We start from the raw sequence: 19,202 nt of genomic DNA, 5'->3' as shown, positions 1-19,202 counted from the left end.
TTACCTATTCATCAAGTTAGTGTAAGTTGGAAATCTGGATGGCTATACTCTTCCTTAATGTAGTACGCACTACTATAAATTGTTAATATATGTTCGAACCACTATCATCGTGATATTTTACGAGCGAAATACAAACATGCTACCAGTGGAACAATAACAGTGTCATGTCTTAGTGCTTACAGAATGCTCAGATTGTGCATCTGTCGATGTTGCTTATACAGATTAGTTAAGTCCGTCTTTCTATGTGCAAATATAACAACTGTTTACGTTCAACGAGTTGGTTTTTGGGACGTAAAAACTCACGCTTTATTAAGTTCAACAAGCAGCTCACGATGATACTATAGCACTGAAAGAGCGACTATCATACCGGAAAAAGAAATTAAGGCAGCTTCCCCTTGGTGGTGCCAAGACAGATGGATGCGTGGAGCTAGACGACCTTCTTTTTCTTAACTTTCTTTCTTTTTCTTTCATCTCTGTTGTTTCATGTCCTTTTGTCTTTTGTGTTTCACGTTTTTTATGCATTTTTCTTTCTCCCTTTTCTACCTTCCTTGCCTTTTTTCTCTCTTCCTTTGTATTTCTGGGTTTCTCTTTTCAATCCTTTGTTTTTTTTCGTTTTCTTAGCCATGCTTCATGCTATCTCTCCCCCTTTCCATCCTCATCACTCTCAATTACACTTCCGTCCCACTTCCTATGTTATACTCTGCAAGTCTATGTTACGCTCTTCTGTTTGGAAAAAAAAATATTCTCACTATGTACAGTGCATAAGTTATGCGTGACAAATTAGTATTCAGGAATACATTCAGACTTTCATAATTGTACATCACATCACAATCACACAAAAACTAACATTTCCACACAGAGCAAATGGCATAATCAAATCAACAGAACAACAAACGCATATAACTCACTCACAAATGACACTATAGGAAAAGGATCAAATGGATAAATGAGTAGGTACAAACACTGTTTTATAGTATACATAAACATGGTGGTAGAATCACCAGGGCATGAGATACCAAGGTGACAAAATAGTTAAAATTGACAAGGCGACAAACACATCAACTCTCACCTGAAGATAATGCTTAGCACCATGTCGTTCTTAAAATAAGTCGTGCCTGTTCACGTCCAACGTTGGAAAAAGGGCCAGACAAATAGCCCAGAAACTTGCGCTCTCCCAAGAAGAAGAGCCTCTAATAGAGGAACGCGAGCATCTCTCGCCTCATGCGCCTTAATGTTTACCTTAAGGCACGTCATCGGCCATTCCCAGCGACGACTTTGCAGCGGTTGTCGCGATAGCAAGCGCGCCTGTTTACTTCCTCAGTCAACTAAATAGTTCTTTATTTTCAGCATTTCGTCTTCAAATCTGATGTAAGGCGGCTTCTTGCGTCTGATGTCGCCCTGTTGTTTAATGTAAGCTTTCCAGGCAAACAATATTATTTGAAATGTTGATGACTAATTCATGCTAGAAGTTAAGTAGTGCGAAGTGCTGATAGAACCATGCTGTACAGCATGAAAGCGCTTGAACCTAGACCTATTAACTTATTGCTCCATTGAAAAATCTACAATGAAAATTATATGAAAAATAAAATTACTGCAAGATAGATAGATAGATAGATAGATAGATAGATAGATAGATAGATAGATAGATAGATAGATAGATAGATAGATAGATAGATAGATAGATAGATAGATAGATAGATAGATAGATAGATAGATAGATAGATAGATAGATAGATAGATAGATAAAAAGATAGATAGATAGATAGATAGATAGATAGATAGATAGATAGATAGATAGATAGATAGATAGATAGATAGATAGATAGATAGATAGATAGATAGATAGATAGATAGATAGATAGATAGATAGATAGATAGATAGATAGATAGATAGATACGCTCAAAGTCAGCGAAGTTCGCCAAGAAATGCTTCGCATTAAAAAAAAGGCATGGATATAAAGGACATGTACAACTTCAGCATTCATCTTCGTGCACATATTCAGAATCAGCAATTCCACGAATTCACTATTTATTTCCCGTTAATTGTTCCAGGCTACATAACATTACGTATCGTCTGTTTTCAGGCTCACGCTAGAGTTGGCCTGTCCAATGAGATTCAGGCGTTATCCACTTGACATCCAGAGATGCCCCCTGACCATAAGCACTTGTGAGTATACGACTGTCTGAAAAGCCTCTCTTGCATGCATTGTGTAGCAGCAAGCGCATTTTTCAAGCCTTCACACCCTTACTAGATGGAAGACAGTACCAAAAAGTGAAGCTTAGTCTATGTGCATATTCAGGAATATTTATACTGGCGAAAACTGATACTCATGAATATGTAGTATGTCTATCAATGAAACTTCTGTGAATATTCGAATGATGACAGACGTCTATTTGTCAGGAGTCTGTCTATGACTTCTTCATTTTTTATCTTTTTATTTTCAATATCCTATGTGTGCACTCTCATATTGCCGCGTGCGTAGCTGCATTAAGCGGCGAGATAGCGACGACAACGAAGAACGCGAATTTGCTCGAGAGGCGCAGTGCAGGCGAGTGAAGAAGACGACAATCATAACGGCCTCCTCTGAGAGCGTCTCTACAAGTCCCACAGTTCATGTTTTTAAATAAACCTCCTGTAATTTATAACCCGCGACACTGGTGGAGGTGCTGGGTACTACCACCTCATGGTCAGCACCCCTGTGAGAAGCCCCGAGTCCAGCCTTACGAGACAGCCACGCGTGGAGACGCCTGTGCACCGCTCAAGCCGTCGCCTTCAAGGTCTTAAACCAGAATTCGGCCTTTTAAAGGGAGCAACAATTCCGAAAGCCACCCCTACTCAAGAAATAACAAGGAGTCCTGCACAGGTGACGGTCCAGAATATGCGCATTCCTGGACCATTTCATGGCCGGCTGTACGAAGAAGCACAAGACTGGCTTGAGCAGTTTGAACGGGTAGCTAAATTGAACTACTGGAGTCTCGATGGAAAGCTCTTCCACGTATACTTCGCCCTTGAAGACGGCGCGAAGACGTGGTTTATAAACCGGGAGGCAACATTGACGACATGGGAGGAGTTTTGTCGTCGGTTTCTTGACACCTTTGGTAACGCGGACCGACGCGAAAACGCGCAACGCCATCTTGAAGGACGCACCCAACAGCTGCATGAAAGCGTCGCCATGTTTGCTGAGGATATGGTGCGTCTGTGCCACCGCGCGGACCCCAACATGCCCGAGGCTCGAAAGCTAAGCCATCTCATGAGGGGCGTCAAAGAGCAGCTATTTGTTGGTCTTGTGCGCAATCTGCCGACAACAGTGGACGAGTTCACCAGGGAGGCCACCGCAATAGAGCGTGCGCTGCAGCAACGGTGCCGACAGACTGATCGCCCGGCCACCAGCGCAGCTGCAGGCGCCGCCGCACTTACCGCAAACGACGACTTTTCTCTACGCCCCCTGATTAGACAGATCGTGCGTGAGGAGATCGCGAAGGAGAACGCAAAATACACATTGCAGTCACAGGCGCCCCCGCAGCAGGAGTCCACGGTAGCCTCCGTCGCTGAAGTCATTCGCCATGAACTTCGACAAGCGTTTGCCTCGCCTCAGCAATATTCCGCTCCACCGCACCGTCCAAACTCGTGTACCTTTGCAGACGTTGTGCGTCGTCCATTGGCTCCAGAAGTATTCTACCAGCCGAACAGATACAGCTATGCGGACGTTGTTCGTCGACCCACGCCCATGCCAGTACCGCAGTACCTCGAACCGTATCCTGTGGCAGCCTGGCCTCAGCAGGATTCTGTCAGGTGACCCTATATGCGGAAGACCGACATATGGCGCACTGCTGATCGCCGACCACTCTCCTACAACTGTGGAGAGCCAGGACACATTTACCGTTTTTGCCCACGTCGCCGAACTGAATACTGCGGTAGTGCACCTACAGCTACGCGCCGACAGTTCAACGAAAGCCGTGCCCCCATCGACGACGACCAGGCGGGAAGGCTCTTCTACCTTCCTGACGCACTCACCATCCCTGGCTCGCTTTGGTTCACCAAGCCGCCGTAGTTTTGCTGACGCCGTTAGAGGTCGGTCTCCCAGCCCACGGCGGGGAAACTGAAAGCAGTGACCTCTGGGGGGAAGGTTGCAAGCCGTCGAATTGCCGAAAATACCCCACTGCTGCCGAAACACGTGAGAGGCGACGATGAAGACTCCGCCAAAAAAACTGTGACTGCCGACCTCGCTGTGACGATTGATGGCGTTGAAGTGACGGCCTTAGTCGATACGGGTGCAGACTTCTCCATAATGAGTGAACGATTGGCAGACGAACTCAAGAAAGTCAGGATGGAATGGACGGGCCCTTATATCCGAAATGCTGGAGGCCAGATAATGACTCCCACGGGAAAATGTACAGCAAGACTCACTATTGAGAATGTGGCTTTTGTAGCCACATTTCTGATCCTACCGGAGTGCTGCAAACCTATGATACTGGGAATGGACTCCTTAAGAGAGTACGGTGCTGTGGTCAACATACGCGATGGTGTGATCACATTGGCCGCTGACAAGTCTGTGACCCATAATCCAGACCAAGAACCGAGGGTGTTACGTGAGGTCGACGACGACGTCTGCATGCCACCACTGTCATGTATTCTTGTTTCCGTGTGTTGTGCCGTGCACTGTAATGAAGACGCCATAGCCGAACCCATCACTGCCCTTTTTTTTCACCAAGGCATCGCCATCGCTCGCGGCGTCGTCAGCTTAGTGGATGGGCGCGCAGAGGTGCTTCTGACCAACTTCACGAATGAGCGCCGGCACATCGGTAAAGGCACGGCTGTGGCGTTCCTCGATGAGCTCGACTACTCTCACGACTGTTTTTTAATGCAAAGGGAAGTCACAACTCAATCACCTCCACATACACCACCAGTTGATATCGGTCCGAGTCTAACACCGACTGAAAGATGCCGTCTTATGGAGCTGCTCGACCAGTTCAAGGACTGCTTCTCATCGTCATCACGAGTGGGTCGAACGCCTCTGACTAAGCATCGCATCATTACAGAAGACACAGCAAGACCGATCCGACAGAACCCATATCGCATCGCTCAGAAAGAACGTGAGATAATCCAGCAGCAAGTTAAGAAGATGCTAGAGAATGATGTAATCCAACCATAAGAGAGTCCTTCGGCATCGCCAGTGGTACTCGTGAAAAAGAAAGATGGCAGCTTGCGTTTCTGCATCGATTATCTTAAGCTGAACCATGTTACAAAAAAGACGTTTATCCATTACCACGGATCGATGACTCTTTGGACAGGCTACGGCATGCGCGCTACTTCTCGTCAATGGACCTTAAAGGTGGATACTGGCAAATAGAAGTAGATGAGCGCGACCGAGAAAAGACCGCCTTCGTGACGCCAGACGGGCTTTATGAATTGAAAGTCCTCCCTTTCGGTCTATGCTCAGCCCCAGCCACGTTTCAGAGACTAATGGATACCATTCTGTCCGGCCTGAAATGGAAAACATGCCTTGTGTACCTCGACGACGTGATCATTTTTTCGGCCACGTTTGAAGAGCATCTAAAGCGGCTACTGTCAGTCCTTCAAGCCATACGGTCCACTGGACTCACACTCAAACCGGAAAAATGCCACTTCGGCTTCGAAGAACTCCAGTTCCTGGGACACGTGATCAGTCCCGAAGGTGTGAAGCCTGACCCAGATAAAACGGCAGCCGTCGCAAAGTTCGCAAGGTCTGTTGATAAGAAAGCGGTCAGGCGTTTTCTGGGTCTCTGCGCCTACTACCGGCGATTTATAGCAGGCTTTTCACACATCGCCTCTCCACTCACCTGCCTTACAAGGGAAGACATTGCATTTGTATGGGGTGAAGAGCAAGAAGCTTCGTTCAACGAGCTGCGACAGCGTCTACAAACTCCACCTGTCCTCGCTCACTGCGACGAGAATGCACCAACAGCCATCCATACAGACGCCAGCAATGTGGGCCTAGGTGCTGTTCTCGTCCAATGCCAAGATGGTGTGGAGAGAGTGGTTGCCTAGTAAGACGGTAAGTTGGGCCAGTTGGTTAGGATCCATCGTGAATTTACTGACAGCGCAACACCAGAAAAAATACAGGACAGGGAAAGAGTAAAAGAGAAATAAAAGACGGCACTGACTCAAAACTGTTGTTTATTGAAAAAAAAAACGGGTTGAAAAGTATACATATAGGTACTGGCAGCCTACATCACAACATGCGCAGAACACGAGGTGCACCGAGGTAGCGTTATCACACTCATGGCAATAAACAAGATTGACCTAAATAACTTAATTCTTTTTTATGCAGTGTGGCGGATGGTTCACTAACGTACTTGCTACCCCTAATCTTTATATGATATGCCTCATTGATGGATATGTGGGGTTTAACGTCCCAAAACCACTATATGGTTATGAGAGACGCCGTAGTGGAGGGTTCCGGAAATATGACATGCCTCAGCGATTTCTCTTGTTAGCTGGTTAGGATGCTTGAAGATGATGGTGGTTCTCTCAAAAATGGGACGACAACCACATGACCTGCAATGTTCCGGCAGATGAAGTCACGCGATCCCTTGAAGAGATAACTCAAGCTCTCTTAAACAAACATTCACACATCGTTTCGTTTGTCCCACGTACTCCCTACCACACGATAACGGAGATAAATACACAGCTTTTTTACGCATGTGATGTACTTGTTCTTATGATTGACAGCGAATCTCCCTTTGGCCTGTTTGTTCCTCAGCGCATTATCAACCATCTGGCAAATGCGACCTACCTTATGTCTGGCGGAAAAAAGAACCTCGACACCATACCTTGAACCTACGTTTTTCAGCCCATGCGCCAGTTTGTGTACATAAGGAAAACCTGCTCTTTTTCTTTTTCCATCAGAATTTTTTTGTGCTCCTCTGTGTTTCACGAGCTTAACGCTCTGAACCATTGACTCACACACAGACGAAATCACCTTGTCAGGATACCCAGCATCTACTAAGCGTTTCACCTGGTTATGAAGTTGAAGTTTGAAGTTTGAAGTTTATTCATCATCATAGTTTTAAACATACATCACTTATCCAGTGGTTGAATGGAAAGGGGTGGTGAAAAGGCAACTGAATGCCTGACGATGCACCGATCGCCGCCCAGATGAAAAGCAGTATTCGACACGTGCACACAGGATTTCCTGAGCGACGCATTTAAGATTGTCTTTGCAATCGCTCTCTTCACAATCTTAGAATGGCCAGACTTGTTGTTTAAGATAGGCCTAACTGATCTTGGTTCATATTTCCAACACAAATGATCTTTACCAAAAGTTAGCTTTAGGTCAAGAAACTGTAGCTCGCAATCCTTACAGACTTCGTGAGTTGCCTACGCTAGAAGAACGTTGACACGTGCCGAGTCCCACTACTCAACAACGGAGAAGGAGTGTCTGGCCGTCGTTTAGGCAGTTGCGAAGTTCCGCCCGTACTTATATGGCCGCGCTTTCCAAGTTGTAAGTTACCATCACTCTCTTTCTTGGTTGACCAACATGAAAGACCGATCTGGACGTTTAGCACGATGGAGCTTATGGCTCCAAGAGTACGACATGGCCGTAGTTTACAAGTCCGGAAGGCAAAACTTAGACGCCGACTGTTTGTCAAGGTCACCGATTGAATCACCGGCTATGGAGGATGATGATTTCCCAGGTTTTTTAGGAATTTTTAGAAACTCGCTTATAGAATTTTTGAACGGACGAGCCGCGAATGCACCAAGAGTGTTTTCGAAGAACCTATCGTCATTCTGTTTATGGGACGGAATTCTGTACAAAAAGAACTTTTCATCAACAGGTAGAAGCTATCTGCTGGTAGTTCCTGGAGCTCTCCGCAGCGAAATTTTACAAGCCTGCCATGACAAAGCCACTTCGGGCCACCTCGGTTTCACAGGAACACTGACACGCATCAAAGAAAAATATTACTGGCCAAGAATCGCAGCAGAGGTTAAACATTACGTCCGAACATGCATTGACTGTCAGCGGCGCAAGGTACCACCTGTCAAACCCGCTGGGCTATTACATCCTCTGCCCGTGCCAGAAACTCCGTTTTCTCAAATCGGAATGGATCTGCTGGGCCCATTCCCAACATCGGACAGCGGCAACAAATGGGCTATAGTGGCGATGGACTACCTCACCCGATACGTGGAGACCAAGGCAATCGCGAGTGGCACTGCAGCTGAAGCGGCCCAGTTCTTCATTGAAAACATTGTCCTGAGACATGGTGCTCCAGCTGTCGTCATAACAGACAAATGTACCACGTTTATAGCCGAGCTATTGCGCACTGTGCTTACGCTCAGTGGCACAGCGCATAGTAAGACGACAGCTTACCACCCACAAAGGAATGGGCTTACAGAACCACTTAACAAGACAATCGCTGACATGCTTTGCTTGTACGTCGACGTAGAACACGAGAAATGGGACCGAATATTGCCATTGCCATACATCACATTCGCGTATAATACGACGCGCCAGGAAACAACAAAAATGACGCCGTTCGCACTAATTCATGGCAGAGAAGTTACGACAATGCTTGACGCCATGCTGTCTTACGATTGCAATGATTCAGAGACAGACGCCGCAGACTTCACCGAGCGCGCCGAGGAAGCAAGGCAGCTTGCCCGCGTCAGAATAATGAACCAGCAGCAACTTGACGCCCAACGGTACAACCTTCGCCATCGGCTCGTCATTTATCAAACAGGAGATAGAGTCTGGGTTTGGTTTTCTGTACGACGACGAGGCCTCTCAGAGAAACTCCTACGCCGATACTTCGGATCCTACAAGGTTTTGCGCCGTCTTAGCGACGTGACGTACAAAGTCGTGCCCGACACCTCCTCCTGTTCGAAACGTCGCCATCATCTGCCTGAGACAGTGCACGTGGTCCACATGAAACTTTACCACTCTAAGTGATGCAAAAACCCGCTGGCCGCATCTCTACCTGTTGAGCATCGGGACGACGCTCACTCTGGCGGGAAGGTAATGCCGCGTGCATAGCTGCATTTAGTGGCGAGATAGCGACGACAACGAAGAACGCGGATTTGCTCGAGAGGCGCAGCGCAGGCGAGTGAAGAAGACGACAATCTTAGCGGCCTTCTCTGAGAGCGTCTCTACAAGTTCCACTGTCCGTGTTTTTAAATAAACCCCCTGTAATTTATAACCCGCGACAATATTTTGTCCCATATTTTAATTGCCTTACTGATTGAAAAAGGAAAGCGCAAGGTTAGAAGAAAAGCTGTTGTCTGCGGCATAACTGTTTAAAGGGCCGCTAAACAGCTTCTCTAAATGCAAAGAATGACCGCGTCATTCTCTCTTGGTGGTTGCCTTCTTTTCGACGCCATCCGTGACGCCAACCGTCTGTTCACAAGACGTCAAGAGAAAGTAAGCTCTCGATTGATGCATGTACCAGAGATGTCAGATGTTAATTGTTTTATACCTGCATGCTTTGCCATGCAGTCGCACGCCCGTTCTACCTTGTCTTGCGTGACCATCACGTATAATCAACTGACGTTGCTTCTTTTAAGGCTAAAGCTGTGATGAGATCACAACACGGGCCACGCGCAGCGCCGTACTTGTCCACCACGGCCACCGCCAGTAACACCACTATTGCACTAAATAAGAAAAATTTATAAATACAAAAACATTAAGGACATACTGGGAATCAAACCCAGGTCCACTGTCTGCCAGCATAGTATTCTACCAGAGCCAGGCCGGCAATTGGGATTTGTTTGCGAACTTGCCTCAGGCAGGCTTATTATCGGGAAAGGAATCGTGTCAATAGGAGTAAGACGCGTTTTCGAACGGCAAAGGAACAACAAGGCGACACACAATGCCAATTGCGTAACGAGTGGGCTGTCCAATACTCCAACTAATTGCAAAAGCTTGTTCTTTATCACCTATTAACTGTGGCACATACCCACTTCAAGCCTAATTCTTCATCGTCGTCAGATACTGCATCGAAAATTGGCACGAAATTCCTTGCAAGTGTGTAGCGGGTACCACACTTCTCCGAAGCATGACGAAGGATTGCACAGATTTGAATCCGGTATTTAAAATTTTCGCCATTTCAATAGGGTAAAACTTCACAAGGTTTTTCAAATTGTTCCCATTACGTTAATACGGTAGTCTAAAATACAAGCTCAAAAGCATGTAAATTGTAATTTAAATTGACTATATTACGTATTGTTGCCATTTAATTTCATTATTTTGGGGTTTTAGTCTCACACATTACCTGAAATAACATTCAACAGTCTCAACGTCGCATTCTTGGCCAATCCCCCTAAGTGGGTACGTGCCATTTATAAAAGGACACAAAACAAACTAATGAATGTGCAAGCGGGGATAAGACCGTGTAGCCAAAAATTGCGAAATTTTGATTGCCTAAACGTTTAGGGCTGATTATGTCCTCATGCTTCGTGACGAAGTAAGTGGCAAAGTAGGAATGGCGCCTGTAAGGAGGCTATTGAAGGCGAGACAGAACCCACTAATTCTTCTTTGAAATCAGAATGGTTTAGGGGGCCTTGAAAAGTTGCGACACTTTTTAAACTGGTCAGGGTGGTTTCCCTGAAACATGGCGTTAAGCAAATTTTCCAAGCTTCACACAACGACGATGCCCCATACAACTTGCGTGAATTCATTTTCCTGATACCGCATAGAAAGCACCACCACAAACTTCTAAGTTGCACTTTAAGATATAAAAATGGCCGGTTTTTATTTTTCTGTCTTTTTTTTCTGCCATTCAAGCTTCCACGATTCACACTGCCACAACGTGCTCATTTTCGCAGATTCAGAGACAACTAAAAGAGCCATTCTGGTATGGGAAGACGTCGATCCAGTGTTCTTCGAGGATGAAGTGCAAATTCCTCAGTTCGACCTGGTGGACATGGTCTACGAGAACTTTACTATGTCCTTTGATACAGGTAGGGGGCTTGATGTTTGAGATACGCAAAACTATGGAGCAGTAGATCATTGGTAGGAAGAGTGCTAAACAAAGAGAGAAAATACTGCTATGCCCATCTGAAAAGCACGTCACCGGGTACATTTCTGCACAGACAAGAAAAACGTGAGAACGTGATTACGATAAAATGATCAAAAAAAGAAGCGGGAAAGGAATGTGATAGTGAGCGCATGCTACCGCACGCAGCTCAAGCCAGTGATTATCAATGAGCACACCTAGGTGTTTTCGCTGCAGATCATATTGATCCATAACAGCCGCCACAACGCGCCTGCATGAAAGTAGAAGTCTAAACTGGCGCTATCTCGCTCGACGAGTTCTGTGCATTGTGAATAGAATATACAAGAAGTTCCTCATAACAATATTGATTGTACTTATTTTCAACATACCGTCAACCTTTTAAAGGGTTTTTACATGAGTGGGAGCAAAAAGAAAAGCACAAGAATAAAACGGCCACATCAGAAGTAGCAACAAAATTTGGTCGGAACAGCGTTGCTGAAAAAGTGCCAAGTGAGAAGTAGTACACTACATGCATGAATAAACTGGTAGTGCACGCATTAATAACATTATACAATCGTAAACAAAAGGTAACGAAAAAGTTAACATATTTGAAACAGTTGATGTAAATACAAATATTGGTAAACAACCCTACACAAAGGGTGAAGATGCGGGGTAGTCTCACAAACATAGGCACACATGCACTTCTTTGTACACACAGCGGTAGCGGTCGGTGATAAACTTGCTTGTACTCGAAACGTTCCATGAACTCTTCCATCGTTGGTTCATCCTGAGATGGAGCCTCTGAAGAAAGTTTCTGTCGACCAGCAGAGGATTGGTCAGTCAGTGCCCTTCGCCATTAAGACTTTGTAGTTTTGGCACTTTCCCGCCGTGGTCTCTGTCATCGCTCTCTGAATCGGTGTTGATCGCTTGCTCTCTAGTGCGGCGCGTGTGTGAGGGGCGGTACTGCTGGTGTGGCCAGATGGTCTGCATGTGACCTACCGGTGGTCAAAGACCACCATTCCAGGAGATCTTGGGTTGATGTGGCGTTTGGGATAGTCCCATCCTCGTATAGGTGAGCGGTCTTGGTTAGTTTCGTGCACCGCAAAAGTTTGGGAACCAGCATTCGGGCTTGAAGGGTGCTGAGAATGCGAAACTCGGCGGTTGTTTGTTTCGCACACCATGTTGTCTCGCTCTTCATCCGTATTCGATTGCTCGACAGCATTTTCCTGTTCAGTGTTACGCCCCTCCGCCTATTCGAAGTCAACCTGGTTCTTAAGCGGAAAATACTTTTCTTTTTCTGAGCTGCAAGAACGTTGTGCTCCATTGCTCGTCTGGTTGTCATTGGTGAGTGCATCTCCATGATGCATTGGCTGCGGTCGGTGGCTCGCGCTGCTGTGCCAACTGTTTTCAGCGGTATTTTTTTAGTCTTTTTGTCCGTGTTCTGTTTTACGCGCTCATCAAAGACACAACCACACGAGACGCTAGCTAGCAAGGGACTGTTTATTGATGGCTGCGCGCCGCGCGCGCGCCCTCTCTCAAGGTGGCCAGGTGAGGTGGGATCATCCCGATTTATTAAGCGGTGGCCCGCCTGGTACATCCTCCTTTTTCTTTAGGTGATGTAGTCGGCAAAGCGCGTCGGTGCTCTACGTGGCCTAGTTGATCTTCTGAGACTCGAGTCGGCTGCTTCTTGTGCCTGGCAAGTGACCTTATGCTGGGACGGGACCACGTCGGGGTCCCTTGATGGTTGACTTGCAATGGGTGGTGCACGTGCAGCTGACTGGTTCAGTAGAGCATCCGATGCAGGCGCCTGTTGTGACGGATGTCGTTCCTTTCGTGATGCGGATGCTGTTGTCAAATCGGGCGCTGTATCTGATGTTGAATGTTGTCTATGCTGTATAGGCGACGGGATTGTCGGTGCGACATCCTTGTCATCCAGTGGGTCTAAGTGTTCGGGCGTCCTTTTTAGATGCTGACGATTCCTTCGATAACGCCGGCCTTCATCTGTACAGACTATGTAAGATCTAGGGCCAGCAAGTTTCTCTACTCGGGCTTTCGGAAACCACCCCTTGTCGTTTCTTATTCTGACGACGTCCCCTTCGGAGAGAGGTGTGAGAGGTATGCCTTTGCAGTGATCCTGTGGATGTTTCCGCACTGACGATGTCGAAGCCGATGAGAAGTCTGGAAGTCGTCCCCGAAGCATCCGTCCCATAAGGAGCTGACTTGGTGTGCGTCCGTCTATCAGGGGCGAGATTCGATAATTGAGCAGTGCAACCCAAAACTCCTCGCCAGCGTACTCACTTTTCTTCAAGAGGCGCTTTACGACCTGTACCCCTTTCTCAGCTAGACCATTGGCCCTGGGGAAGTGTGGACTGGATATGGTATGAGTAAAATCGTATTTTACTGCAAACTGTCTAAACTCTCGCGATGTGAACTGTGGTCCTCCATCGGTACAGACTTCAATGGGTATACCGTGGCGAGCAAACATGGTCCCTAGTGTGTCCACTACGACCTGACTTGTTGACTGAGGCAACTGTTCCACTTCTGGGTAGTTGGAGTAGGCACAGTACGCAACCAGGTAACGCTTGCCCCCATGGTCAAATAGGTCGACACCAATTCGCTGCCACGGCCGCGTTGGGATTTCCCTCGATAACAGTGGCTCTGAAGGTTGCCGGTAGGCAAAGTGCTGACATGTGGCACACTTGCTAATGAGTGACTTGATGTCAGCATTCATCCCAGGCCAGTACATCAGAAGGCGTGCTCTGGCTTTGCACTTGCTCATTCCCAAATGGCCTTCATGAAGACGTTGCAGCATGGATCGCCTCAGACTCTTTGGGATTACCACCCTGCTGCCCCGCAAAAGCACTCCATCAACAAATGACAGTTCTGACAGACATGGAGCTAGTTCGCCTGAGACTGGTCGTCCTTCCTGGAGTGCCTCCACCACTTGCTTGAGGTATGGGTCCGCCAGGATTGCAGAGGTCAGTTCAGTCTTCGTGTTCTCACTTACGATGCTGGCTAGCACGCGAGTCGCATGGATGCATACGTCTTGTTCGCTTTCTCCGTCACTCGGTTGGGTTCCTGGAATTCGGGACAGCGTGTCCGCCACTAGCAGATGCTTCCCAGGAACATACTGCAATTTGATATCAAAAGGCATTAGCCTCAAGAAATAGCGCTGCAATCGTGGCGGCATTTCACTCAGGTTCTTTTGTGAAATAGCAAGCAAAGGTCGGTGGTCTGTTTCGACTGTCACTGATAACCCCAGTACGAACTCCCGGAAACGCTCACAAGCAAACGTCACGGCCAGCGCTTCCTTTTCAATTTGGGCATATTTTGTTTCAGCCTTTGAGAGCACCCTTGAAGCATAACCCACTGGGCGCCAATCTTGGTCATGGAGTTGAAGAAGAGCAGCACCTACTGCAAAGCTTGATGCATCAGCTGAGAGTTTCGTTTGCTTCAATGGGTCAAAAACTGCGATCACTGGAGCCGATGTCAAAGCCTTAATAAGATCTTTCCATTCTTTGTCATGGTGAACTTCCCATATGAATTCAACATCATTCTTTATCAATGACCTAAGGGCGTCAGTTCTTTTTGAGAGATTAGGTATGAATTTGCCAAAGTAATTCATAATACCTAAAAACCTTTGAACCTCCTGTTTACTCGACGGCTTTTGCATGTTGGCAACGCATTCAATGAGACTAGCATCGGGTTTTATTCCTTCTTTGCTGATACAATCTCCCAGGAATTTAACTTCGGCCTTCGCGAACAGACACTTTTCTTTGTTCAGTGTCAGGCCAGCCTTTCTCGCTGCCATCAGTGCTGCACGCAGGCGTTGATCATGCTGCTCTTTTGATGCACCCCAAATTAAAATATCATCGACATATACGCGTGTGCCCGGCAGGTTTTCAAACACTTCCGTCATTGCCTTTTGAAATACTTCGGGGGCGGACGCGATACCAAATGGCAGGCGCAAAAATCGGTATCTTCCGAACGGCGTGCTAAAGGTGCAGATCTTTGAAGTGTCTTCGTCTAAGGGGATCTGGTGAAACCCGCTATTGGCATCAAGCTTGGTGAACATCACCGCTCCTGCCAGCTCTGCTTCTATTTCTTCACGTGAGGGTAGCTGATAATGCTCGCGTTTAAGGCTTCGATTAATGTACCGCGGGTCTAGGCATATTCGCATGCGGCCATTCTTCTTCATAATAAGAACAAGTGGACTCACCCAGTCTGACGGCTCTTCCATTTTGCATATGATGCCCTGCGAGACCATCCGGGCCAACTCCTGCTTAAGTGGCGCTCGCAGTGCGTGTGGCACTTTCCTCGGCGGCATGATCGTGGGGCGCGCATCATCCTTCATTGCCAGCGAATATGGTCTACGGATGCAGCCCAGACCGTGGAATAACTCCGGGAACTCGGTGACCCAGTCGGTGCTAACGTCACTTCTTGAAGATACATCGTGAACGCGGGAAATCAGCCCGAAACGTTCTGCTGCATTCAATCCGAGTAGGACTTGCTTGCCTCTCTTGACCACAAAAAAACTGATATTCTCTTGCTGCTCTCCTAGACGTAGTGGCAGACTGATAACGCCCAAATGATGTATTTTGCTTCCTTCGTAGTTAGTAAGTACTGTGGTCGATGGCCGCACCATGGTCGGCAAACGCATCCTGCGAAAGTACGAGTACGGCAATATGTTCGCTTGCGCTCCTGTATCCACTTTCAGTTCTGTCGGGTGCCCGGCAAGGTCCCCTGCCACCGTCCAATCCTGATTTTTGGACACGTTTCTGATTTGTACCGTGAGAACTTGAATGTCTTCATCGGTAGCGTCCGAGGACTCCTCCAGTGCATCTTCTGTTGCAGCGACGCCTAACTCATGAACGCCGCGTCTACTCCTGCAGCAAGCTGCAAAATGGTTTCTTTTGTTGCACAGCGTGCACGTTTTTCCAAACGCTGGGCAGCGTCTTGGTCCGTGAATCTTGCCACAGTAGCCACAGCGTCGACGTTGTCCGCTCGTACGAGACTGTCCGGCAGCGTTTGCAATTTTTTCGACTCTCTGCACTTTCGCTTCGCTTTCAAGAGCCCGGTTCTGCGTTGCTGCCAGTTCCGCGGCTTTGCAGATTTCTACAGCTGATTCTAGGGTTAAGTCCTTCTCCTGAAGCAGGCGTGCACGTAGCTTCTTGTCGACGATACCGCACACTATCTGGTCCCTCACCATCGAGTCCCTAAGTTCGCCAAAATTACAAGTCTGTGCTTTCAACTGAATATCGCGCAAAAACTGTTCGAAAGGTTCACCATCCTGTTGTTGCCGACTGCGCAGAACGTACCTCTCGAATGTCTCGTTGCACCGAGGCGTGCAGTAGTCTTCGAAGGCTTTGACGATCGAGTCATAGTCCTCTCGTTGTTCTGCTGATAGAGGTAGGGTGTTAAACACTTCAATTGCCTCTGGGCCCGCGACGTGTAGAAAGATGGCAGCCTTCTGTGCTGGCGTCCGTTTCTTGTTGGACTCAGTAGCTTTGAAGTAGAGTTCGATTCGTTGGCGGAACTTTTTCCAGTTGTCGGCCGGAGTATTTGTCAGTACAAGTGGCTCGGGTGGTGGTAGGCAGTCCATCTTCAGCGCAGGGTTCGACTGTTACACTTCTGACACCATGTTCTGTTTTACGCGCTCATCAAAGACACAACCACACGAGACGCTAGCTAGCAAGGGACTGTTTATTGATGGCTGCGCGCCGCGCGCGCGCCCTCTCTCAAGGTGGCCAGGTGAGGTGGGATCATCCCGATTTATTAAGCGGTGGCCCGCCTGGTACAGTCCGCGCTTGTTTCATGAGCAGTTGCACACGCTGCGGCCTCACCCCACTTGCTTTGTCCTTCCGCAATGATGCTGCATGTGTGTTCTACGTCGATGGCGACTGCAGTTTTTAATTCACGTAGTTGTGGTTCCTCAGAGTCATTGATGCGTTTACCGGAGCTAGGCTGTGTGTGGCGATCGTCTTTTAATTTACGCCGTGACAGATCCAGACGATGTGGTCTCATGATATTCAGCTTGTCTCGGAGGTCTTGCCACTCGCGAAAATCACCTCCACCCCAACTCATTGCGTGATCCAACTCGGGCTGTATGGCAGAGTCGAAGTCCTCAAATCGCAGCCCGCAAAGTGGCCTGCGCTGTCGGGAAGCCATTAAACACGCCGACTCACCGAGTCTCCATTGATTCACATATTCCGAGATCGATGTATTCGAGGTGACCGGTCGAGCGTTGAGGGTCGCCCGCTCACTAGGCCTCGACTGGAATAGGAGAGCTTACCGTTCGAATCACCAATTCACGTGAGCTCGGCTCGCTCAGTGCGTGCTCGCGGGAACACGTGATGGCTCACGCACGAGATTGCGGCCGCCGCTGCTGCTACTGATGGTGATGATCCGCATTTTTGTGGGGTTGTGCTCCTACTTCAGACGCTTTGTTAACCCTTTGATGGCCAAAATTTTGTTTCAGGTAAAAACACTAAGAAAACTTTGGTGTGCATAAGGAAAGGATTATTATGCCAATAACGTTTTCAGGATGAAATTATGCATATTGATAGGCGTGGAATGAGTTTTTGCTCCTGAGCAACATTGGGAACCTATGGCACGAATTTGACTGGAATGTCTTCCAGTGGTAGCGGCCTGAATTAAGGTGTAGAGACACGTTGAAGATTAAAATTTAAATGTATACATCATGAAATTTTGGTTTACGCCTGCCCTGCGGGACCTGGATTGAGTTGGGAAGCCTCGGGTAGCCTAGAAAAAAATTTGAAGCTAGAAAAAAGAAAATGTGCTGACGTTTTATGTAATGATTTAGATTCATTATTCATTTCCATCAATGATTTAGATTCATTAATCATTAATCAGTAATGTGATTATTTTAGATTCATTATAGTTTAAATGAAAATGGCACCGAACCACGCAGACACTTTTATAAAAATAAAGTTCATTTTTTCATGCTGAACTAATCGGCGCGCTTATTCTGGGAATGACGCAGGCGAGGAAGAACACAATAAAAGGAGTGCTAACTGACAATCAGAAGTGACGATCGCCAAAGTTCGATGTAGTGTCCCACCATTAAATTTTTACTGGACACGCCTGATCTGACGATATCACCCCTCTGTCAATTCTGTGGAGAACTCGAAAAAATTGGCAGATACCACGTACAGTGGGAATCGATGATATGCGAAGCGAATGAGAAATGTTGATATGTCACTTTAAAATCAGCACAACATTACGATGTGGTGATAAATGATGCCGTACATGTCTTCCTTGTCATGAATATTGTCATTGGATGTGTCGTTTACCTTTGTCAACTATTCACGTCACGTGATATCAAATTTAAGATATACGGAGCTAGCGAAACGGCCGCGAGCAGGCTATGAGCGTGGTATGTTGTTGCTTTTACATAACGCGCGTGTCAGGATTATCATGTTTGTACAAGTCATAAATTTTGTCTTCCATTGAAGTCACGTAACACCAGATTTGTTATATGTGAAGCTAGTGAAACGGCCGCGAGCGCATCATCAGTGTGGCATGTAGTCATGTGCTTACATGACACGCATGCCATGATTATCACGTTTAGATGAGTCATTTACCTATGTCGTCCGTTCGCGTCGCGTAATACCGAGTTTGGTACATGTGAAGCTAGCGAAATGGTCGTGAGCGAATCATGAGCATAGCAGGTAGTGTTACATGTTCTTGTTACATGAGACGCATGTCATGTTCATCATGGTTGCACCAGTATCATAGCTGCGTCTTCCCTTCACATCCCGTAATACCAAATTTGGTAAATGTGAAGCTAGCCCAACGGCCGCCAGCGCATCATGAGCGTGGCATGTAGTCATGTTTTTCATTACGCGCACCTCATATTTATCATGTTTGCACCAGTATCATACCTTTGTCAACCATTCACGTCCCGTTACACCAAATTTGGTAAAAGTGAAGCTAGCGAAACGGCCGCGAGCGCATCATGAGCGTGGCATGTAATCATGTTGTTACATAGCACACATGTCATGATTTTCATGTTAAGGTCTGTCGCTTGTGTTCGCCATGCAACCATGCCATACCATACTGGTTTTCAAGATGTCATGTGAACAAAACCACCTGAAGAGCTGCAGGACTTTGAAATGTAAATCATGACATTCATGACATAGGTTTCGTGATTTTGATGTTATGACTAGTCAAATATGTTCTTCATGCAGTCATGTTATGCCATACTAAGT

General features: G+C 47.0%; 1 protein-coding gene across 1 annotated transcript in view; it reads left to right on the top strand.

Moving 5' to 3' along the window:
• The window catches only part of LOC119172832 (glycine receptor subunit alpha-2), a 68,128-nt gene that overhangs the window by 36,009 nt on the left and 12,917 nt on the right, over positions 1 to 19,202 (top strand). Inside the window, exons 5-6 of the mRNA XM_075884424.1 lie at positions 2,085 to 2,167; positions 10,802 to 10,936. Of these exons, the coding sequence (XP_075740539.1) occupies positions 2,085 to 2,167; positions 10,802 to 10,936 (218 nt within the window). The remainder of the gene's footprint in view (positions 1 to 2,084; positions 2,168 to 10,801; positions 10,937 to 19,202) is intronic.

This window comes from Rhipicephalus microplus, unplaced genomic scaffold (assembly GCF_043290135.1).
Source record: "Rhipicephalus microplus isolate Deutch F79 unplaced genomic scaffold, USDA_Rmic scaffold_32, whole genome shotgun sequence".
NCBI lineage: Eukaryota > Metazoa > Arthropoda > Arachnida > Ixodida > Ixodidae > Rhipicephalus > Rhipicephalus microplus.
The sequence above is the reverse complement of the archived record's forward strand: the minus strand, read 5'-3'. Positions and strand labels throughout refer to the sequence as shown.